Genomic DNA, 25,826 nt, shown 5'->3' on the forward strand with positions numbered 1-25,826 from the left:
GGGTGAGTTACCCTCTCGTGCTCCCCTTCATCTTGGTTTGAGGTGACTAGGTTTTCGTAACGGTTTTCTTCCTGTAATGTATTAAAGTTATTTCCTTGCGAGCCACCTCAGTAGTTTGGAACTGGCCCCAGTGTCATCGGCCGAGAGCCCTGTACGTTTTTAATATTTCATTATCTGGGAGCGCAGTTTGTGTTCGGTCCATTTATTTAACCTGTTCTTTTCCGCAAAGGCCCGGTAGGTTGGGTATTAGATACCCCTGTGTAAAACTATTTGCATTTGAAATTCGTGCCTTATGAGGCCAGAGTGTGTAAGATTATGATGTGATGTTGCCTTGAGTAGGCTGTAAGAAATCGAGAGCATGTAAGCTCTTTTCAAAGTTTTGTAATAGTGAAGGGTGCCTCTGGAAGGCTAGATATTGTAATATCGGGAATAAGTGCTCTTGAATTGGGGGATTTCTGCCCTTGACTAAATTATTCCTCATTTTGAATTTGTAAATTTTGTAAACTTAAGCTTGTAACTCAAAAATTATAAATTGAGGGGCTTGAAGCCCAAAATTGTAAAATGCCCTATTCTGGGATTCCCTACTTTAATCCACAAATTCGTTATTACTCACTCAGTGAAAAAATTTGTGAAGTTGGAAATTCTAAAAGAAATATAATCTTTAGTTAAAGTTTTAAATTAATTTTGATATTGTAGATAGACCCATTCACCCCAGCACCTTCTTTCACCTCTCTGCCTTCCACAGATATCCCGGAACAATAATAATAGTAATAACATATCGAATGAGTTGGCGTGCGGTTAGGGTCACGCAGCTCTGAACTTACATTCGGGAGATAGAGGTTTGGAAACCGCCCCCACCATCGGCATCCCTGAAGATAATTTCTCGTGGTTTCCAATTTTCACACCAGGTAGGTGCTGGGGCTACAATGAAGGCTACTCCCGCTTCCTGCCCACTCCTATTCCATCCTCGCCATAGGACTCATCTGTGTCAGTGCGACCTAAATCAAATTGCAAATAATAATAATAATAATAATAATAATAATAATAATAATAATAATAATAATAATAATAATAATAATAATAATAATAATAATAATAATAATAGTACCAGGGGTACACCTTCTCCGGCTATTTAAACTGTGTGCCTTCTCCACTATGGCCATCTCTGACTGTGACTGAGAACTTTTAAGACTTTCTAAAACTTTTTCGCCGATGGTTAGCTGGCTCTGGCATCTATTTTATAGCGATTTCTTGTGGGCTAAGCCCAAATTAATTTACAAAGAAATTTAATTTGTCGTATTTCGTAAACCCTTTTACTGGTTATTGCTTTTTATGTGCCGAAGTTGTCAATACTTCACCCGGTTCCTCCTCTAATGTAATATGCTTATCACATGCTGTAACTAAGTTCTCTAGCCAATCAGAATGCGGGGGACTGTATAGAATTTTAGCCTATTAGTGCTCTGGTTTCTAATATAGTCTAGAATTTTCCCCTGCGGACCTATTTAAGGAGAGGGCTTTCGGGCCGTCTTATCTGATTTGCTCTGGTGATTGAGAACACGACTTGATGGTGGTTAGAGGGGGCAGGAGGCATGAGGTAGAGGTTGGCCGGCTTGGGGAAGATCCAGCGATAATATGTAATGGCAGAATTTTCCTAAATATGTGATTGTGCCGGTGTGTGTTTTGAGGGCAAGATTTCAGCGGTTTCCTTAAAATAAAATATGTGATCCTTTCATTTTTCGCTGAAATATAGGACCTTCTGCGCAGTCTTCGGACACAATTTATATTGCCTACTGGGGTAATATTCCATGTAAGGGAGCACGAGTGGTGACCCTCGGAACTCTCCCATTCTACATTTGGGCTGGGTGACTATAAAATTTTTCAACATCTAAATTTTGGAAATTTGTATCAGTCTTCTAACGTTCCACTTTTAGTCACCATTTTTAGCATGAGATTAGCCTCTGTGGCTTTCCGCCTTAAGACCACTTGGGTTCTTGTTGTTTCCGAATGTTCTTCAAAGGAGTTCTGGTGTTCCGCCTCCTTTCCTTTTGTTCGTGGCCTACTTTTGCTGTAAACTTTTTTTCCTTTCCTTCCCTTAAGGTCACGTAGGATGGGCAATATGCGGGTAACCATGGTTACATCTAGGTTTTCTTGGGGAACAGCACTTCCCCGCTTGTGAAATGTTGAAATTGATAAGCCCACCATGGGGCAACCTGTGTATGAACAAGAGGAATTGAGGTCACCCAATTGGTTAATTGTGTAATTGAGAATGTAACAAACCAACATATAGCTTTTTTGAGGCTAGCCTCTATGTATTAGGAGCTCAAACTCTACAATATGTACTTGTTATGAGCAATTATGCTCTTTCATGTGTAGGTTGACGACTGGGAGTTTCTCCCGCTTAAACTTGTACCTGATTAAGGACTTCCAAGTCCAATGTATTGCTGGAGCTGACGAGCTCTTTGTTAAATGTGAATATTCTCAAGTAATTTTTAAACTGCTTCTTGTTATATAATTAAATGACTCTATTTGAATTTTAAGAGAGGAAAGAAACACAATTTCCAGTTTTAGTTAAATTGTTACTTTAAATGGCTCCCTGCACAGCCATTCACCCCATGCGCTTCCTTACCTCTGCGTTCCACGATAAATCCCTGTAATAATAATAAATAGCAATAATAAATAATAATAATAAGTCATTGGTTACGTGCTGATAAACCTACTACCGTGAAGTTGACATATTTCAGCACCTTTAAAATACCACCGGACTGAGCCGTGCTAATGTCACTGTTGTAGCATGAAAAAACGCTTCTGAGAGAGTTTAAATTAGTCGTTACGAGAGGTTACACATGAATGATGTGAAAGCAAACGGAAGAGGTTCATCAAGCATAGTCAAGTGTCTTATTTGCAACATTTACATCTCATTAACAGTTTAACCCTTAAGTAATGCAATTTTAAATATACTCACGCAGGATGGTGACATAAATTTTTTGTAGCATAGAATCCGTCACTCGCTCCTTAATCCTTGCATGTTTCACATCCTATCACGCAACGGATCTAATCTTGACTTCTTCTTCTGCTTTTCCAAACGCTGTAGGGTCACGGGTGCAAACTTTGTCACACATATGTGAATTTGGCCTTATTTTACGACTGGATGCCTTTCCTGACGCCAATCCTATATGGAGGGATGCAGAGACTATAGCATATTAGCTACCGTCCTCGGGGCTGGGTTCGATTCCCGGTACTGCCAGAAAGTTAAAAATGGCAGGAGGGCCGGTATGTAGATGAAATTGGTACATGCAGCTTACCTCCAGTGGGGGCGTGCCTGAAAAGGGCTGCATCACCTCGAGATGAGGACACGAGTTTTGAGCCCGGCTCCATGACTAAATGGTTAGCGTGCTGGCCTTTGGTCCATAGGGTCCCGGGTTTTATTCCCGGCCGGGTCGGAGATTTTAACCTTAAATGGTTAATACCCTTGGCTCTGAGACTGGGTGTTTGTGCTGTCCCCAACATCCCCGCATCTCACGCACCACACATAACACTATTCTCCACAACAATAACACGCAGTTACCTACACATTGCAGATGCCGCCCACCCTCATCGGAGGGTATGCCTTAAAATGGCTGCACCCGGCTAGAAATAGCCACACGAAATTATTATTATTATTATTATTATTATTATTATTATTATTATTATTATTATTATTATTATTAGAAAATCTTTCGCACATTTCCTGTTATGGTACTCATTGACTTAAAGGACAAGATTATGGGATTATTAGTCTCGTAATTTTTCTATGGGGGGGGGTATTATAGTCGAATGGCATTGTCATTGGGTTGTCACCATGGCAGCTTTGATTCCTTTCCCGGCCAGTACATGTCGGACTTTCAAAATGACAAGCTACATTCCTGTTGTTTGGACTTCACGTAAATCTGCAATTCCCATGGCTATGATCGCGATATCAACAGTCATATAAAACTGCTTTGTTTTCCATCTTCCTTCAAAAGTGAAGCTAAAAGGCGCGCCTCGTAGCTGCCACCACCAAGAGAAAGAAACAAGGTTGCAGATCTCGTTTATCAAGCCCATGACCGATGACAGTTCGATCGTTTCGCCAGTCGAAATTTAAGTGCAGGAAATTACATCGCTTTTGGAATGAATGCTGGTGAAGAATGTTTGTTGTGCTTGCTGTGCCATCATCCTGAACCAGCCCACCCACCCACACTTAACATACCACGTTATTGTGAGGTCTCAATGGATATCCTGTTTACAGTAAGAGGGAGAGCGCTGTCAAAATAGGGGCTTTGACAAATAGCTGGAGATGCAGACTGACCTTCATTTCATTATTCAAATTCTCATAATAATCACAAAATAAATATATCTCATTTGAGGTCTCCCCACAAAACCGTAGCCAGCACTTGGCACAAATGAGTGTTCCAATAATATACGCGTTTAATCGGCAAGCCTCCGTGAATTTACTAACGCATCCACAATCCTCTCTTTATAACTAGCTCCGAGGCCTCGTGTAGTTCCATACCTCTTATATTTAAATCATTAGAAACTGAGTCTAACGATCGTCCTCTCAGTCTTCCTCTACTTCTCTTACCCTCCATGACCGAGTCTATTATTCTCCTTGGTAGGCTAATCTATCCTCCTCACATGACCCCACCACCGAAGCCACTTTATGCGTACAGTTTCTTCCGTCGAGTTCATTCCTATAGTCTTTCCGAGTACCCTTCTTTTTTACGACTTGCTTTTACGTCGTACCGATAGGTCTTATGGCGACGATGGGATAGGAAAGGGCAAGAAATGGGAAGGTAGCGGCCGTGGCCTTATGCATTCAATAGCATCAATTTTGTGTAATATGTTCTAAGTAAGAATATTTCTATTTATCATAGTATATCAGAAGCCTCCGTGACTCAGGCGGCAGCACGCCGACCTCTCACCGCTGGATACCGTGGTTCAAATCCCGGTCACTCCATGTGAGATATGTGCTGGACAAAGCGGAGGCAGGGTAGGTTTTTCTCCGGGTACTCCGGTTTTCCCTGTCATCTTTCATTCCAGCAACACTCTCCAATATCATTCCATTTCATTAATCAAAAATTAATCACTGCCCTAGAGGAGTGCGACAGGCTTCGGCAGCCAGCACATTTCCTATCCTCGCCGCTAGATGGGGACTTCATTCATTCCATTCCTGACCCGGTCGAATGACTGGAAACAGGCTGTGGATTTTCATTATAGTACTTTTGCACTTTTGTTTCCATTTCTATTCTTGGAGTTTTAATTACGTAATTCACTGTGTTATACACAACTGCCTCTTAATTTTACTACAAATTCAACAATAAATAAATAAATAAATAAATAAATAAATAAATAAATAAATAAATAAATAAATAAATAAATAAATAAATAAATAAATAAATAAATAAATAAAGTAAGTAAATAAAAAAGGAAATCATTTCCGTATAGGTATCGATAGGCCCTTTGAGGAGCGGAAGCTACAGACTTCCACTACGCCACTATGCTTCCGCTATCGGCAATGACTAGGTGGGATAAAGTGATTAGCTCTTTGCACTATCTGCATTCGTTCATTTTCCTTTACACATTAGCATACGAAAAAGAACACAAGGATGGATGGAATACCCATATGTGGCTGGGAGGCGTGACCAGTCTTATGGTAAATAATGGAAAAGAAGAATATTGTGAGATATGACCTTTTGAGCGACGATATATTTGCAAGGTGTCAGAAGGGCCCCTTAAAGGTGCTGGCCCGCCTGCATTTCAGGCCCTGCAGATCCTAATATTACGCCCCTGCCCAGGATCATGAGCCTCTCCAGAAGTCATGTTTCTACTATTTTCGACTCCCTGGCGGGGAATCGAATGTATTTACTTCCGAATGTACTAAGCATATCATTACTGCCTCCGTTAGGTAAACCCTAAATAAATAAGAAAAGAAAGAGAAAAAGGAATAAAGAAAGAAATAAAATAAAAAGCTGCTCATAGCAATAAAAGGAAGATAAACATTAAATTATTATCTTTCACAAATTCCTTGCATATCCAGTCTTAATACATCGTGCAGTTCGATACAATCTCTTTATCATAAATTCCGACTTACTTCTACCATGAATCGCTCGTTACAAAAAAAAAAATGATCAATGAAAACAACGAGCATGAAATTGGTGCATTCGTTGATAACGAACTGTTCGTGCCTTGCCAAATTGGAAAGCGTGCTATGTACCTGCGCTGAGTTATGGCCGGAATATTAACAGCGACGGTAAGCAACGTGACGGAAATTCCCAGCCAAGATAACGTGGTCCATCTTATGAAGTTATACGCTTGTTAGGAGAAAAAAAAAGAGAGAGAAGCAGTGATCAGGAATATAAACAGAGATACTTGCTCCAACGATATCTGTTCGAAATATCTTAATACCAGTGATAAAGGAATGAGATAAACTGGAAATGTTATCCTATGCAGAATACGACATCATTAATACTGGCGTTCCTGTTCAAGTAAATAGACCTCATTTACAATATAAAGTGTGCATCAACTTAGTGGACTACAGTACTGTATGTACCAATCACACACTTTAGCAACTTTTTCGCTAAGTCTGTAGCCTTATGTGACTGTTTACTGGGTGATCATACCCACGGGATCTCAAGTTTTACCACTTTAGTGTGGAATTCGAAACACACACTTCAAAAATCTCAGATAGCTGTGAACTTCCATTCGGAAGATGGTGGACTTAAATCCAAATGTTGCAGGCCTGAATATGGCTTTCCGTGGTTTCACATTTTCACACCATGGAAATGTCGAGGCTGTATATTAATTAAAACCACGGCCGCTGCCTTGCCAATCCTAGCAGTTTCCCACAATTGCGTCGGCAAAAACCTTCGATGTGCTAGTGTGACGTTAAACCACGAGCAAAAAATATAATCTCAGATATAAGCTGGGATTCCAACCAATTTGATTGTTTGCCGTCGCAATAAAACAGACAGATTTTTTTCAGTAGTGGAACTACAAGGTCTGAGAGATAGCATCCATTGGCTTAATTGTGATACAGGTTCGAACCCCACTGTCGGCAGCCCTGAAGGTGGTTTCCGTGGTTTCCCATTTTCACACCATGCTAATGCCGGGGCTGTACCTTAACTAAGGCCACGGCCGCTTCCTTCCCATTCCAAAGCCTTTCCTATCCCATCGTCGCCATAAGACCTATGTGTGTCGGTGCGACGTAAAACAAATAGCAAAAAAAAATTAAAAAAAAGGTGATACAGATCCGATATTTATCTGGCATAAAAATGAAATTCGGAATTCCCAAGATTCAGTGTTCTGAATTTTAAATCGTTCAACACGTGATAAATTTCCAATTTAACTGGGTAGGTCATCATTTAAAATTGTAAAATCACATGTGAAATAAAAATATTCTCAAAAAATTCTTTCGCATTAAGATATAGAACTAGGGGCCGATGACCTCAGATGTTAGACCCCTTTAAACAACAAGCATCATCATCATCATCATCATCATCATCATCATCATCATCATCATCATCATCAAGATATAGAAATTAAATTAAAAATTGAAACGATGCAATATATTTCAATAACCCAAAATATTACAAACGTTTGTAAATACAATATTTCAGTCCGTGACTGCGACCACGGGGGATGATGTTTGCATACAGTGAATACAGTAACCGGGCATGATGAAGGCTGTTGTCTTTAGTGCCAAGAACCAGCTGTCCAGAAACGTCTGTTTCCTCACAGATGGTAAAATAAATTCTCAGTATTATTTAATTACACCTATCCTTATCAAACAATATTAATGAGCTCTCTTCATTAAAAGCTTTGGAATGTTATCGAAGAATGTTACTGCTCGGGAAACGTTAGGGATCACAACATTTTGACATTATGCAATAATAACGAATTGGCATTTAAAAATAAATATATTTCCCATTCCATAGCTCATTAGCAAAGTTGTATTGGACAGGCTTACCTTGGTCTCGCACGCCTTATGACACACGAACTTGCACACTGTAACAGAGAGAAAATAACTTCTTAGGAGGAAGCAAAAATCATTAATTACAGAATGTCTTAAAATTCATGAACCAGTGACTAATACGGTATAAGAATATCAGGAATTTCAACCAATCACAGCTGCCTATTACCACAGTTTTATCGTTTTCGTTTTATCACTTTCATTTTATCGCATCTACGTGCACTTGGTTTTATGTAAGTTCATCAGAAGAGCGCACTGAAACACAGTATTTATAGCTGCTTTGACCTAAACGTCGCTGTCTTCAACTATGCATTTGACAACAGAGTGCATGATCAGCAGGACGTAACTCTGTTGTTCTGATGAAGCCACCCGCTTCCTGCAGCTCAAAGAGTTTAAATGCAAAAATAAATCAAATAAAAAACAAAATACCAATAATTTTTTTAAAATGTTTCCCTCACAATTTACTTTACGTCGTACTGACACAGATAGATAGGTCTTAGGGTACGTTTTTGCTGTAGCTTCGCTGCTGGCACATCGCCAGGCCTCGCTGCGCGATGTTAGGTGGTGATGAAACAAACCAATGAATCTCAAGAGGCGCATTTACTCTGGAGCTCCGCTTCTCGCTACGCTCCTGGCTGCTATCCTCGCTACATCGATGGTCTCAAACACGTTTGCTTTCGGAGCCTGGCACATCGCCGGCTGTCCTGTAACTTGGACTGTGATTGGTTCCTTCAAGATCACCCGCTCCCCAACACTTCCTCTCTCTGCACTCCACGAAGATGTGATCACTAGCTATCTGAACCTGATCCGATTTTGTGTTGTGCGGTTTCGTTTCGGTTAGGGGTGACGATTTTAAACAAATGCAGGTATCAGCTGTCTTCGAACGATTTTAATTTTTATTTTTAGAATTTGCTTTACGCCGCACCGACACAGATAGGTCTTATGGCGACGATGGGACAGGAATAGCCTAGGATTGGGAAGGAAGCGGCTGTGGATTAATTAAGGTACAGCCCCAGCATTTGCCTGGTGTGAAAATGGGAAACCATATTCAGGGCTGCCGACAGTGGTGTTCGAACCCACTATCTCCCGGATGCAAGTTCACAGCTGTGCGCCCCTAACCGCGGGGCCAACGGGCCCTCTCTTTGTACGAAATGCCATTAGGAACCAACGCCATGAGGATCACCATAATAGGTTGAAACTGGATAAACTATGGAGAAGACGAGCAGTCAGTAGACATTGTCATCTGGTTTGCAAGGGATAGTGGCCTGTTTTATCGTGTTTTAAAGTGAGGTTTCTGTTTGTTTTCAATTCTTGATTTAATGTCAACTATGCTTTCATTCTATTGACTATGTTTTTTTATCTATCTTTGTGTATTTTTAATATGTATTTAGCTTTTAATTTGAATAAAATATGTGATTTTGAAGGGTTCAAAGGGTGAACTCCATATTTCATTCTCTTCCTTTTTGCCATGTACCATTGATGAATCGGAACTTCACTCTCAGACGATGAGAACATCTTCACAAGATGAATTCTCGATTACAACTGGGAGTTGCCAACAGCGTGAGCGCGGGAATTCTGCAGGCTGACAGCTCCATGGCGAGCAGCCTGGCTATAGTCAGCAGCAAGGAGCCAGGGCGAGCATCCATGTGCCAGAAGCAAAGCTGCAGCATAAAAGTATCCTTATGGCGACGAGGGGATAGGAAACGGCTAGGAATGGGAAGGAAGCGACAAAGGAACGCCAACTGCGAATGCTTTTCTGGCGATGGGCATCTCTCTAACTGACCACGTCACCAACATTTCCATTCGGCAACAAATAGACATTGCATCAATTGTGCAGATAATTCGACGGAAGAGCGGAGCCATGCCTTTCATGCATTTCCTCGCACAGTCGCCGCTTTCGGCTCTTCACTTTGGTCAATGGCAAACACCCACGTGGACGGCCGAAGTAACGCTAGCAGGACCGCAGTAAATACGAACGTGATCAGCGGTTTGAGACAAAATGACGCTCAGGACCGCGTGAAATGGCGGTGAAAAGAAATAAAATGCGGTCGCTGCACCAGCGGGATAACGCCAAGATGATCATTGTGATGATTATTACTAAACAGAAACAATTGTTTATGCCTTTATGAATTGAAAAATGAAATGGCGTATGGCTTTTAGTGTCGGGATGTGTCCGAGGACTTCGGCTCACTACGTGCAGTTCTTTTTAGTTGACTCCCGTAGGCGACCTGCGCGTCGTGATGAGGATGAAATGATGATGAAGACGACACATACGCCCAGTCCCCGTGCCAAGGGAATTAACCAATTATGGTTAAAATTCCCGACCCTGCCGGGAATCGAACCCGGGACCCCTGTGACCAAAGGCCAGCTCGCTAACATTTAGCCATGGAGACGTACCCTTCATGAACTGACTGATGATATGGAAAAAATTCTGTGCATGAGTGGACTTCTCTATTACCAGCGAAATGTTTACGAATAAAAATGGAGCACCGAATTTTAAAATTAGTGATGCATTACTCTCTGACTGTTACTGCGTGTGTGCGCGCATGTATTGTGTTTGTGTGTGTGTCCACGTGAAGGTAGCTACGTTGTCCTTAAGGCCGCCTTCAAAACAGCTAGTAAATATCTTGCTTTAATTCTAAGCACAAAATATAAGATTGCAAAAAAAAAAAAAAAAAAAAAAAAAAGTTTCAAGGAATGAGAATCTTGGGGATAGGTGATCAATACACACACAGTGTGAAACGTAGACAGTGAAAATGAAATGGCGTGTAGCATTTAGTGCCGGGAGTGTCCGAGGACATGTTCGGCTCGCCAGGTGCAGTTCTTTGGATTTGAAGCCCGTAGGTGACCTGCGCGTCGTGATGAGAATGAAATGATGATGAAGACGACACATCATACACCCAGACCCGTGTCAGCGAAATTAACCAATGATAGTTAAAATTCCCACTCGTGCTGGGGATTGAACCCGGTACCCCTGTGACCAAAGGACAGCACGCTAACCGTTTAGCCATGGAGCCGGACTCTTCTTACAGTAATATAAAAATTAAAGGTGGAAGATAGAGCTTTTCTCTTCCTAGATCCTTCTCTAAAATCATGGTATGGGGGTGGAATATAGAGCCTCTCCTCTCCTAGACTCTTTACTAGATAAACAAGTACTGTTATGTTAGCTTTATTATTCTGATTCACTATGCTTAACAGTTATGTTAGCTTTCTTATTTCTATTCTTAATACATCACAGCTGTCCTCTACATTTGAAAATCACGATGACACAATTATGTGGATTTTAATATTTTAGTTTTGGTTATTCACTGATGATGGAACTAAGATTCCGAAAACCGGTTTTGAATTAGAATATTTTAATATGTGCTGTTACAGACTTCTTCTTCTTCTTTATCTGTTTACCCTCCAGGGTCGGTTTTTCCCTCGGATTCAGCGAGGGATCCCACCTCTACCGCCTCAAGGGCAGTCTCGTGAAGCTTCAGACTCTGGGCCGGGGATACAACTGGGAGGATGACCAGTACCTCGCCCAGGCGGCCTCACCTGCTGTGCTGAACAGCGGCCTTGCGGGGGGATGGGGAGATTGGAAGGGGTAGACAAGGAAGAGGGAAGGAAGCGGCCGTGGCCTTAAGTTATGTACCATCCCGGCATTTGCCTGGAGGAAAAATGGGAAACCACGGAAAACCACTTCCAGGTTGGCTGAGGTGGAAATCGAACCCACCTCTATTCAGTTGACCTCTCGAGGCTGAGTGGACCCCGTTCCAGCCCTCGTACCACTTTTCAAATTTCGTAGCTGAGCCGGGAATCGAACCCGGGCCTCCGGGTGTGGCAGCTAATCAGACTAACCACTACACCACAGAGGCGGGCGTTATAGACTGTTTTTAATTTTAATAAGTGTATCAATCCATCAGCACTGTTTACTTGACTTATTTCCTTTAATTCCAGGTGGAACATAGAGCCTCGACGAAATTTCTCCAGCTTGTTCTATCTGCCGCCAATGCTTTCACCTCCCTCCATGTCTTGTTAACTCCAGAAATCTCCTTGTCTATGGTTCTCTTCCAGGTAATCCTCGGTCTGCCTTGTGAATTCCAGCTCAATGCCTGCTGCCAGTTTCATACATAGTTTTCACATTCCAGAATCCGATTCATGTCCTGTATTTCATTGCAAAAATCTGGCCGGCATAAATTTCGTCTGGTTTCTGTAATGAATGTGTGAGAGTTATTAGCCCACAGTACCCTATGTCCAGTGGAGGGGCTGCCTTCTGTCTGCGCTAGACCGCAAGATTTTTATGTAGGGGTTATCTACCTTAGTCTTTAAAGATCCTTCTTTACCAGAAGGCAGTGGTTTCTTCTTTGTTTATCCCCAAGAAGAAGGGCTGCCTCCTCCGCCAGCTTCGCCGTGCCAAAGGACTCCTTCTCCGCCGTTGCTGCCGGTGAGGTCTTCATCAGAGCCTCGTTAGCCGTCACTTTTCAGGGTTCCTATAGGGCCTTCACAGCTACCGTAGCGGCCCTCACACACAGTCCTCACTGTACATCATCCCTACAGGCAATCCCCTACTTCATACCGTTGCACATCTCCCACGACGTGGACGAGAGGTTGGCCTTGTGGGAGGCAGAATTGTTTTCAATGACTTTTATTTGTTATAATGATCATGATTCAGCTTCACGCGATTAAGAATTTCAAAGAATATGAGGAGTGTGAATTTTACAAGGATTTTTCCAACTCAGTCAATGAAAAGTAACAGTGTTATACTTCTTCCAGCTCATCATTTCCTAGTCGGTGGCCACAATAATTACGGCTATGCACTCTATTACAGGCCAACGGCCGTAGCCGTGTTGAAACACCGGATCCCGTGAGATCTCCGAAGTTAAGCAACATTGGGCGTGGTCAGGAGTTGGATGGGTTGCCGCGCGCTGTTGGTGGGGGGTAAGGGAATGGAGGAGCGGAAAGGAACTGGCCACCCTACCGCACGTACACTCCGGCTCAGGAACACCTCTGCGGAGGTTCGGACCTGCCTTCGGGCAGAATAACCCTTACCTCACTCTATTACAGACTAATATACGCTTTATTTTGTAGTATATCGAACAACTCATTCTCGCGTGTCTCAACCCCTATCTCGTTACGCACGGCTATAAAAGGAGACCACACTTCTTGTCTTTTCGTCATCTCCATGGTAAGTAAGGGATGCGTTGGGTATGTTTTGAAGCGCGCCCTCTAGGGAGGAGGGCTCTGCATTTGACATGCCATTGTTTATCTTCTCTTCTTCAAGGAATCTCCTCGGAGTCAATAGCTTTGCAGTGATACATGAGTAAACTGTCAATCCTTGTTGGCTCCCAGTGTTCCAGTGATGGATGGTTATACTTGCTGAGAACCAATGAGGCGGCAAATCCCGCGAGCAGGAAGCAGACAACGCTCTCGCCGCAGAAAAAGAAACAGATGCAGGCATTTCAATAAGTCACTAGCAACTCGTAACGATGCACATCGTTTATAATGTGATTCTCCTGTGAATCTGAGGGAAAATTTGTTTAAGTCCGAGTGATCTAAAAGAGTGAAAATTTAGACATATGAGGGGAATAGATCAAAATCAGTTACGTTCGATTCGACAAAATATGAGTTTTTTTTTTTTTTTGCTAGGGGCTTTTACGTCGCACCGACACAGATAGGTCTTATGGCGACGATGGGATAGGAAATGCCTAGGAGTTGGAAGGAAGCGGCCGTGGCCTTAATTAAGGTACAGGCCCAGCATTTGCCTGGTGTGAAAATGGGAAACCACGGAAAACCATCTTCAGGGCTGCCGATAGTGGGATTCGAACCTACTATCTCCCGGATGCAAGCTCACAGCCGCGCGCCTCTACGCGCACGGCCAACTCGCCCGGTAAAATATGAGTCGAGTTGCATTACGCTTAATTCAGGTGAAACTTTGGAAACATATGGTTCATGTACAAATTAATAATCAGATTAATCGTTTCCAAACCTGATATAGAAAAACAAATTCTTTTAGATTTAAGGCTTAATAAAAGAAGGAAGCGATATCGCTTCGATTAAATTTGATATTGAATTTTAAACCAGCTAAATTAATTCCAAGCGTTTAAGCGACAAACAATTGTGAAAACGCATTTTAATCAAACAAAAATTTTAATTCACCTATATATATATATATAATAATTTCGTGTGGCTATTTCTAGCCGAGTGCAGCCCTTGTAAGGCAGATCCCCGATGAGGGTGGGCGGCATCTGCCATTTGTAGGTAACGGCGTGTTACTGTGGTGGAGGATAGTGTTATGTGTGGTGTGTGAGTTGCAGGGATGTTGGGGACAGCACAAACACCTGCCCCCGGGCCATTGGAATTAACCAATTAAGGTTAAAATCCTCGACCCGGCCGGGAATCGAACCTGGGACCCTCTGAACCGAAGGCCAGTACGCTGACCATTCAGCCAACGAGTCGGACAATTCGCCTATGATAAACAATAAATGACAGTATTTTGTTTTCCATACTCTGCCATTACCGATGTCCTACATGGATGTTTGAGTGGGAAGGCCTTAAAGAGAAGCATTTTCTTCATCTCAGTGCTGAATAAAGTAATGTTATTAGCTATACGTCCCACTAACTACTTTTACGGTTTTCGGAGACGCTGAGGTGCCAGAATTTAGTCCCGCAGGAGATGTTTTACGTGCAGTAAATCTACCGACAAGAGGCTGACGTATTTGGGCACTTTGAAATACCAAATACCACCGAACCTGTCAAGTTGGTGTCAGAAGGCCAGTGCCTCAACCGTCTGAGCCACTCAGCTTGGCTCTCAGTGCTGATGACTTGGTTGTCAGTACCCTAAAAATATCAGTCATCATTATCACTTCATTTCTTTTCATGTTTAAGTAATTCGTGGATAAGCGCTCTTTTCTGGGTAATTATGAAAAAAATGTTGAGACTTGGTGTGTTCTTGAGAAGGTACATGCGTATGTTGCTAATTTTTAAGAATATTTTGGGTTTTCTGATGAATTGCGATGCATACATTGTTCTCAGATACCCATATACCCAATAATTTCCGAGTGTTACTGTTTTTAAGAAAATTCCAGAAAATATGGAATTACGTAGATATTTTCTGATTCATTTTCGTCTTCCGTTCATAGATACAATGGTTATGTGGAAGCATGGGTGCCATTGTCATGGTGAATTCAACACAATTCATCTCTACACTGGTTCCTCCTAAAGCAGAGAGAACCTGAGGGGAAAATAAACACATATTGTGATTTGCACTGAAGTACCAATGGAATGTTAGAAGTTTGAATCGTTGTGGTAGGTTAGAGAATCTGAAAAGGGAGATAGATAGGCTAAAGTTAGATGTAGTTGGTATAAGTGAAGTAAGTTGGCAGGAAGAACAGGATTTTTGGTCAGGCGACTACTGAATTATCAACACGAAATCAAACAGGGGAAATGCAGGAGTTGGTTTAATAATGAATAAGAAAATAGGGCAGCGGGTAAGCTACTACGACCAGCATAGTGAAAGAATTATTGTCGTCAAGATAGACACCAAACCAATGCCCACCACAATTGTGCAGGTCTATATGCCCACTAGTTCAGCGGATGATGAAGAAATTGAAAGAATATATGAGGAGATAGAAGATTTAATACAATATGTAAAAGGTGACGAGAATCTAATTGTGATGGGAGACTGGAATGCTGTGGTAGGTCAAGGAGGAGAAGGTAGTACAGTAGGAGAATTTGGATTGGGACAAAGAAACGAAAAAGGAAGTCAGCTGGTTGAATTCTGCACTGATCATAATTTAGTCCTTGCCAATACTTGGTTCAAACACCACAAACGACGGCTGTATACGTGGACGAGACCTGGCGACACTGGAAGGTATCAAATAGACTTCATTATGATTAGGCAGAGATTCAGAAACCAGGTGTTGGATTGAAAAACTTTCCCAGGAGCAGACGTGGACTCTGACCACAACTTGTTGGTCATGAAATGCCATCTGAAGTTGAAGAAATTGAAGAAAGGAAAGAATGCAAAAATATGGGATCTAGACAAGTTGAAAGAAAAGAGTGTGAGGGATTGTTTCAAGGAACATGTTGCACAAGGACTAAATGAAAAGGCTGAAGGAAACACAATAGAGGAAGAGTGGAGAGTCTTGAAAAATGAAGTCAGTAGGGCTGCTGAAGAAATGTTAGGAAGGAAGAAAAGATCAACTAAGAATCAGTGGATAACTCAGGAGATACTAGACCTGATTGATGAACGACGAAAATGCAAGAATGCTAGAAATGAAGAAGGCAGAAAAGAATACAGGCGATTAAAGAATCAAGTGGAGAGAAAGTGCAAGATAGCTAAGGAAGAATGGCTGAAGGAGAAGTGAAAGGATGTCGAAGGCTGTATGGTCCTGGGAAAGGTAGATGCTGCATACAGGAAAATCAAGGAAACCTTTGGAGAAAGGAAATCTAGGTGCATGAATATAAAGAGCTCAGATGGAAAGCCACTTCTAGGGAAAGAAGACAAAGCAGAAAGATGGCAGGAGCATATCCAACAGTTGTATCAAGTTAACGATGTAGATAATTTGGTTCTGGAATATGAAGAGGTTGTTGATGCTGATGAAATGGGAGACCCAATTTTGAGGTCAGAGTTTGACAGAGCTGTGAGTGACCTAAATAGGAACAAGGCACCTGGAATTGATGATATTCCCTCTGAATTACTGACTGCGTTAGGAGAAACCAGCATGGTAAGGTTATTTCATTTAGTGTGCAGGATGTATGAGACAGGAGAAGTCCCATCCGATTTTCGGCAGAATGCTGTTATACCTATTCCCAAGAAAGCCGGTGCTGACAGGTGTGAAAACTACCGCACCATTAGTTTAGTATCTCATGCCTGCAAAATTTTAACACGTATTATTTACAGAAGAATGGAAAAACAAGTTGAAGCTGAGTTGGGAGAAGATCAATTTGGCTTCAGAAGAAATGTAGGAACACGTGAAGCAATCCTGACTTTACGTCTGATCTTAGAAGATCGAATCAAGAAGGACAAGCCCACGTACATGGCATTCGTAGATCTAGAAAAGGCATTCGATAATGTTGATTGGAACAAGCTATTTATGATTCTGAAGATGATAGGGATCAGATACCGAGAACGAAGAATTATCTACAACCTGTATAAAAATCAGTCTGCAGTGATAAGAATCGAGGGCTTTGAAAAAGAAGCAGCAATCCAGAAAGGAGTGAGGCAAGGCTGCAGTTTGTCCCCTCTCCTTTTCAATGTTTACATAGAACAGGCAGTAAAGGAAATCAAAGAGAAATTTGGAAAGGGAATCACAGTCCAAGGGAAGGAAATCAAAACCTTGAGATTTGCCGATGATATTGTTATTTTATCTGAGACTGCAGAAGATCTCGAGAAGTTGCTGAATGGTATGGATGAAGTCTTGGGTAAGGAGTACAAGATGAAAATAAATAAGTCGAAAACAAACGTAATGGAGTGCAGTCGAACGAAGGCAGGTGATGTAGGAAATATTAGATTAGGAAACGAAGTCTTAAAGGAAGTAGATGAATATTGTTACTTGGGTAGTAAAATAACTAACGATGGCAGAAGTAAGGAGGACATAAAATGCAGACTAGCACAAGCAAGGAAGAGCTTTCTTAAGAAAAGAAATTTGCTCACTTCAAACATTGATATCGGAAGTAGAAAGATGTTTTTGAAGACTTTCGTGTGGAGCGTTGCATTGTATGGAAGTGAAACATGGACGATAACTAGCTCAGAAAGAAAGAGAATAGAAGCTTTTGAAATGTGGTGTTACAGAAGAATGCTGAAGGTGAGATGGATAGATCGAATCACGAATGAAGAGATACTGAATCGAATTGGTGAGAGGAGATCGATTTGGCTAAATTTGACGAGAAGAAGAGATAGAATGATAGGACACATCTTAAGACACCCAGGACTTGTTCAGTTGTTTTTTTTTTTTTTTTTGGCTAGTTGCTTTACGTCGCACCGACACAGATAGGTCTTATGGCGACGATTCAGTTGGTTTTAGAAGGAAGTGTAGGTGGTAAGAATGGTAGGGGTAGACCAAGGTATGAATATGACAAACAGATCAGAGCAGATGTAGGATGCAATGGTTACGTACAAATGAAAAGGTTAGCACAGGATAGGGTGGCATGGAGAGCTGCATCAAACCAGTCTATGGACTGATGACTCAAACACACCAATTGACTACTTCGGAATGTAGGTAAAAATCCCATCGTGTAATTCTTTGGAACTTTCAGAGAAGAATAACACCTGCAATCTTGTAGGAGTATGCGCGGAATTTCTACGTCTGATAAAAAACATCATTTATAAGAAGGGTAAAGGTGAAGAAGAAAAGCCTAAATTAATGTGCAAAACCTACGAAATTCTATCTCTCAGTGTTAATTGTGTGACTACATGATTTTCAGTAATTTCACAAAATTATTACATCTTTCTGTACTTCTTCCTAAGATGTTACTAAATGGCAGGGAATTCTCTAGTTTTACTTTCTGAAATATTTATTTCTGCATCTATCAACACTGGAAGCATTTGAGATGTGGTTCTGGAGGAGGATGGAGAAGATCTCATGGACAGAAAAACTCACCAATGAAGAAGTTCTTCGACGAATAAGTGAAAAAAGATCCTTTTTAGCGACAATAAGAAAAAGAAGAGACCAATTAATTGGCCATCTCTATAGGCACAATGGATTCATAGTTAATGTCATAGAAGGAAAGATTCAAGGTAAAAGAGGAAGAGGAAGACCTAGACTGCAATATTCAAGACAGATCAGAGATGACGTAGGAACAGGCTCATAACTTATGTGGAAATGAAGAGAAGAGTGGAGAAGACGAATTGCTGCCAACCAATCTTAGGATTCAGAAATGAGAGAGAGAGCAACACTGGGTTCATAGCAGTAGAATAATAAACTTTAAACATTTTTAAGAATAAGTATTGCATAGTAATAATGATAATAATCATACTAATAATAATAATAATAATAACAATAATAATAATAATAATAATAATAATAATAATAATAATAATAATAATAATAATAATAATGCAAATGTTTCTTGCGTTAATCTCGATGCAGGTGAAAATTAGGGAAAAAAGTCATGTATAAATAAAAAACGAGTTTAATCGCTTCCAAACCTGATATAATACCCCTAATTAGTTTAGACTGAATAATTAATTTAGCCATACAAGCCAGGTGTACCAAACTGGAGAGATCTTTCCATCTCTGTATGAACGTTTACAAGTCCAAATCCTTTTCCCTTTGCCTCAAAGTATGAAACCGTAGTAAGGTCTTCGGTAGTGTATGCCTGAGAATGATTTGACATGGTCAAAAAGGGACAACCGAAGACCTTACTATGGACGAAACTGGTTCGAAAAGACCAAACATTTTTAAAAATTGTCTCCAAGTATATATTCAAGAGGGATAAATCTATATAAATAAAATTGTTCGTGTCTGTTTGTTTGTCTGTTTGTTCCACCATCACGTCGAAACGGCTGGATAGATCTCAACCAAACTTCATATTTAGAGTATACTCCTCCCGGGGAAGGTTTCGATATGCATATCATTTTAAAATCTTTGAATACACGGGGGGTTTATAGGAAAACCAGAATGGTTTTTCCACCATCACGTCGAAACGCCTGGATAGATCTCAACCAAACTTCATATTTAGAGTATACTCCTCCCGGGGAAGGTTTCGATATGCATATTATTTTAAAATCTTTGAATACATGGGGGGTTTATAGGAAAACCAGAATGATTTTTCCACCATCACGTCGAAACGGCTGGATAGATCTCAACCAAATTTCATATTTAGAGTATAATTATCCCGGGGAAGGTTTAGATATGCATATCATTTTAAAATTTTTGAATACACGGGGGGTTTATAGGAAAACTACAATGGTTTTTCCACCATCACGTCGAACCGGCTGGATAGATCTCAACCAAACTTCATATTTAGAGTATAATCCTCCCGGGGAAGGTTTCGATATGCATATCATTCTAAAATCTTTGAATACACGGGGGTTTATAGGAAAACCAGAATGGTTTTTCCACCATCACGTCGAAACGGCTGGATAGATCTCAACCAAATTTCATATTTAGAGTATACTCATCCCGGGGAAGGTTTCGATATGCATATCATTTTTAAATCTTTGAATACACGTGATGTTTATAGGAAAACCAGAATGGTTTTTCTACCATCACGTCGAAACGGCTGGATAGATCTCAACCAAACTTCATATTTAGAGTATACTCCTCCCGGGGAAGGTTTCGATATGCATATCATTTTAAAATCTTCGAATACACGGGGGTTTATAGGAAAACCAGAATGGTTTTTCCACCATCACGTCGAAACGGCTGGATAGATCTCAACCAAATTTCATATTTAGAGTATACTCATCCCGGGGAAGGTTTCGATATGCATATAATTTTAAAATCTGTGAATAGACGGGGGTTTATAGGAAAACCAGAATGGTTTTTCCACCATCACGTCGTAACGGCTAAATAGATCTCAACTAAACTTCATATTTAGAGTATACTCCTCCCGGGGAATGTTTCGATATGCATATCATTTTAAAATCTTTGAATACACGGGGGGTTTATAGGAAAACCAGAATGGTTTTTCCACCATCACGTCGAAACGGCTGGATAGATCTCAACCAAATTTCATATTTGGAGTATACTCATCCCGGGGAAGGTTTCGATATGCATATCATTTTAAAATATTTGAATAGACGGGGGTTTATGGGAAAACCAGAATAGTTTTTCCACCATCAGGTCGAAACGGCTCGATAGATCTCAACTAAACTTCATATTTAGAGTATACTCCTCCCGGGGAAGGTTTCGATATGCATATCATTTTAAAATCATTGAATACACGGGGGTTTATAGGAAAACCAGAATGGTTTTTCCACCATCACGTCGAAACGGCTGGATAGATCTCAACCAAACTTCATATTTTGAGTATACTCCTCCCGGGGAAGGTTTCGATATGCATATCATTTTAGAAACTTTGAATACACGGGGTGTTTATAGGGAAACCAGAATGGTTTTTCCACCATCAGGTCGAAACGGCTCGATAGATCTCAACCAAATTTCATATTTAGAGTATACTCATCCCGGGGAAGGTTTCAATATGCATATCATTTTAAAATCTTTGAATAGACGGGGGTTTATAGGAAAACCAGAATGGTTTTTCCACCATCACGTCGAAACGGCTCGATAGATCTCAACTAAACTTCATATTTAGAGTATACTCATCCCGGGGAAGGTTTCAATATGCATATCATTTTAAAATCTTTGAATAGACGGGGGTTTATAGGAAAACAAGGACGGTTTTCCTCCATTTTCTCTTATACTATTGATTTTCTGTAAGCTTCGTTTACCGTACGTGAAACGTCTCTTCATTATAAACAACTTTCGTTATGTTCATAATTTACCTTACTCTTTACATGACGGAGAAATTTACAATTTTCTGCTGGTACCATGCTCTGCATTGAGTGACCGACAGACCGACAACGAACCTACAGGTTACCAAGGCAACGTCTCTAACTGCATGCCAGCAGGGAAGTAACGTATTGCCTTTTTCCTCATCATGCTTTTAAATTCGTGGTTGTTCCGTAGGTAGAAGGCAAGAGAGGCGTCAATCGGCCTATCTGCGGGATATTGGCGGAATATCGTTGGATATTATGACCGCCTTCGAATAGATTAAGTAATAACACCATTTGTCATCTTCTTATTATTTGTTTACCTAGGAATCAATGGACCTAAATTTCTCCGCTGTTACCGCTTTATTATATCCATAACTCACACTAGCATAATTTATTGAGGAGCATTTGATTTTCCAATACATTAACTTGGCATTTACATATTTGTCGTTATCCGGCTGTCCTCAGTTATAATCCATTTTCTATTACTTTTAACTTTCTTAACTGTATTCTTTTCTTCCTTAATTACGCCGTATGTACGCGAGTGCTACAAACTACTGGATATATTTCCACCAATACTCATATTTAGAATACACCTGTCCTTGATAGGTTTTAGGGCAAATATTGTTTCTAAATCCCTGAACTGACTGGGGGTTTATACGAAACCGAAACAGTGATTTTGCACTTCCACAAAATATACACAACCAACGTTAATTTAAATCTACCTGCCTTGGTAGAAATTAATTTCTAAACCTTTTTTCTCATGCGCATCATTTCGATACGAGGATTAATAAGGGAGATATCATTAACGGACCGTTTTTTTGTACAAGTCCCATCGGACTTAACTCACGAGCGGGTGCGTGTAAAGCGTATTCCTTACAACTTGAAAACTACTGAAGACATTCGAACCAAAATTCATATTTAGCATCCACTTGTCCAAAGGTAGGTTTTAAACGTAAATAACATTTAATGTTCCGGAATGGACTGGCGGTTTATAGGGAACCGAAATGGTGATTTTACTCTTCCACAATATATACAGAACAAGACCAACCTGACTGGAAATCGACCAAACGTGATGGAATTCCACCTCTAAACCTTTTTTTTTTCATGTGCATTTTTTCGTCAGGAGGATTAATAAGGGAGATATCATGAATGGTCAGTTTTGCAGGTTAAGTCCAGCGGACATAGCCAAAAAGGTGTTTTACATGGAGCAGATTCCTTATCTATATAAATCAAATCGTAACGACTGTGTGCCTCTACACTGACTATTTTGGCGAAATTTTCGTACAGCTTTCCGTTTAAGGGGTAATAATGACCATCTGCATAATTTTTGGTTTAGTTTCCTGAAAGTCCTAATTTTTACCCGCCTCGCCCAAAATCCAGATTGCGACATAATCTGCCAGAAGAAAAAGAAGATAATTGAAATTTGACAAAATATACGTTTTAGCCTGTAACGAACGGAAAACATCCAAGATCATTAAATTTTTCACTTTTTATCCCCGAAGAATATCGAAATATGCAGGTAATTTTAATGATGGCGCAGACCTTCGGAAATTCCTATCACATAACAGATTGCACAATCTCCGTTCAATTTGGAATGATCTACAACCTTGGTCTTATGACTTTTTGCCGTATCTGTATCCCTTTTACGTTTGATTTTTCTCTATTAATGGATGTTAAGTCAATTTGGAATTTTCACATGCATAATTCATACCTTCGGTTACTTGTATGAAATACAGAATCATCAAACTCTTCACGAAAATTGGCCCACCCAGTAGCCATATATGAGCCAAATGCTATGTATGTAGCTGTCACATAATTATCCGAAAATTAATGTAATGTGAGATAATCTTACAAGAACGTTACCCTGTTCCACGTTTCTAACTCAATCTGACCCAAGAATAGATGACATATCATAGGACCAGCCATTTAGGCCACTAAATCCGGCGTGTCTTATGGTATAATCCTTTGTCGATATGACGTACGTTTAGTAGCAGTTAATCTGTAAATGAAGGTCTTCAATATTGTAAACACGCATATACTTTCGTATATCGATCTATATATATTCACTGATGTCGATTTGTAGCGATAGAGAAAGAGTGGGTCTGCTATTGTAATCAGTACTCCCCACACCGACTTTGACTGGCAGTATGAAAGGGTTCCTTCTCCAACTCCTGTGTAACTGTCATTAGTAAGGAAGGTCTACAATTGTAATGAATAGTTCACTTCTCGATTTGACTTGCAGAAGGCAAGTGAGCATGCAGTTTTGTTTAAAACTCCCCTACCCGATTGTGTTTGGCAGTAGGCAAGGGTGCCCGCCATTATAAAGAAATGTCCTCATCTAAAATGTGACTGGCATTAGGCATAGTGGCCTGCTATTTTGATGGAAACTCACCAACTTGGTGTGACTGGCAGTAAGCTGGCTGAAAGTAGGAAAATGGGCCTGGCATTATAATGATAACTGCACAACTCAATTTCGAGTGATAGTAGGGTAATTGCCTGCCATTATAATAAAAACTGTAATCTGTCTGGAAGTAGGAAAGGGGGGCTGCCATTTGAACGAAAACTCCCCAAATCGATTCTGTCCGCATAGTAGGCAATGGGGCTTGCAATTATAATGTAAACTTCCCAACTCGATTGTGAATGGCAGTAGGCAAGTGAGCCTGCCATTATATCACAAATCCATAACAAACACTTTACATTGGAAACAACGTACGGGGACGCTAAGAGACATGCAATTTTAAAACAATCTTATTTACTGCATGCACACTATTTACTTCGATATTCGAATACAATGTAGAATACCGTAGCGAAGCACGGGTACATTCGCTAGTTTAGAATATTGATCAGAACATTCGACACCCTCCAATCACTGACAGCTAAAACACAGCGTTCTGGAGTATGAGTGAAGTGGACTCAGGGAATGAAAGCTACCAACAGTGCAAATTTCAAGGAATACTGGGCTAAGAAGAAAGCTCACCACGTGGTCCAAATGGCCTCAACGAAGCAAGAAGAAGAATAAGAAGAAGAAGAAGAAGAAGAAGAAGAAGAATCGAGGTCATTTTGTGTAGGCAGGAACAAGGAGTTTTGTTAAGCAGAATGACATAGAGACTAGCAAACTAGTCAGCTGGCTTGGGTTCAAAATCTGGGGACTGAAACTGAACAAATCCTACCCTCGGGCACTCTTCAGTTGGTTTTACACTTCAACACCAGATGAATACCGGAGTGGTACCTAGGATATACTGTAGGTCCCCGAAGGTGATCAGTTTCTTATTAGTACTGAAGTTTATTAGCATCAAAGAAGTTTCTTTTTTTTCCAGTTGCATTACGTCGCACCGACACAGATAGGTCTTGTGGCGACGATGGGAGAGGAAAGGCCTAGTAGTTGGAAGGAAGCGGCCGTGGCCTTAATTAAGGTACAGCCACAGCATTTGCCTGGTGTGAAAATGGAAAACCACGTAAAACCATCTTCAGGGCTGCCGACAGTGGGGCTCGAGCCACGATCTCCCGGATGCAAGCTCACAGCCGCGCGCCACTACGCGCACGGCCAACTCGCCCGGTCAAAGAAGTGTATTATTATAACTGAAGCTTTCACGGTATGAAATTACACTCATGTTCTTTTCGGACTAAACCGTGTAGAATAAGTTATACAAAATGTGAAAATCAGGCGTAGACGTTTCGACGACCTATGTCAATCTTTATTAGGACCACTGACGAACGAAATAGCACTGGCCGTCAAGATGACTCTGCGCCGCGGGCTATTGGTAGTCTCTGAGTGAAATCAAGCTGTGCTAAGGATATACCTTTGATGTGTTAGTTAGTGCGACGTCAAACCACCCATTCCCTGAACCACAAGAATTGACCATACGAGATTAAAATCTTCAGCACGGCCGGGGATCGAACACCAAACCCTTTGAACAGAAGACCAGTACGCTGACAATTCAACCGAGGAAATGAAGTGTTTAGAGGCAGTAGTACAATAATAAAAATAAAATAAAAGAAAATAAATGTATGGCTATGAAATGAAGATAGCATAATTGCCTGTCTATCGTCACAATAAAAATGTACTTTAAAAACTGAACGAGTAAAATAAATAGAAGATACCCCCGGAATAAGGACGTAACCAGCAAATCAATACATTTTCAGGAGAGAGGAAAATTATTTTTCGGTTTATTTCATTGTATACACTATTTTAACGAATTGCATATGCAAAACAATATTTCACTGTTATGGTTTTAAAAATAATGTAAAGTGATACAATGGAAAATAATCTGCAAGTATGTCTTCCGTTTGTATATAATAGAAGAGAAATCCTGTACGTGTACATGGAACACAAATGAAAGCAAATATTTTTAGTGTAATAACAAAAGTAACAACAATAAAAAATGTCAAGATTATACAAGAAAGGAAATATAAGAG

The 25,826-nt window shown here is 40.6% G+C and overlaps 1 protein-coding gene across 3 annotated transcripts in view; it reads right to left on the reverse strand.

The window, feature by feature from the left end:
- by (blistery) overlaps window positions 1–25,826 on the reverse strand; it is a 1,249,231-nt gene that overhangs the window by 1,198,519 nt on the left and 24,886 nt on the right. For all 3 annotated transcript variants that reach the window (XM_067145280.2, XM_067145277.2, XM_067145276.2), the window contains exon 3: window positions 7,982–8,019. In XM_067145280.2, coding sequence (XP_067001381.2) covers window positions 7,982–8,019 — 38 coding nt within the window. The remainder of the gene's footprint in view (window positions 1–7,981; window positions 8,020–25,826) is intronic.

Source organism: Anabrus simplex, chromosome 4, assembly GCF_040414725.1.
Source record: "Anabrus simplex isolate iqAnaSimp1 chromosome 4, ASM4041472v1, whole genome shotgun sequence".
NCBI lineage: Eukaryota > Metazoa > Arthropoda > Insecta > Orthoptera > Tettigoniidae > Anabrus > Anabrus simplex.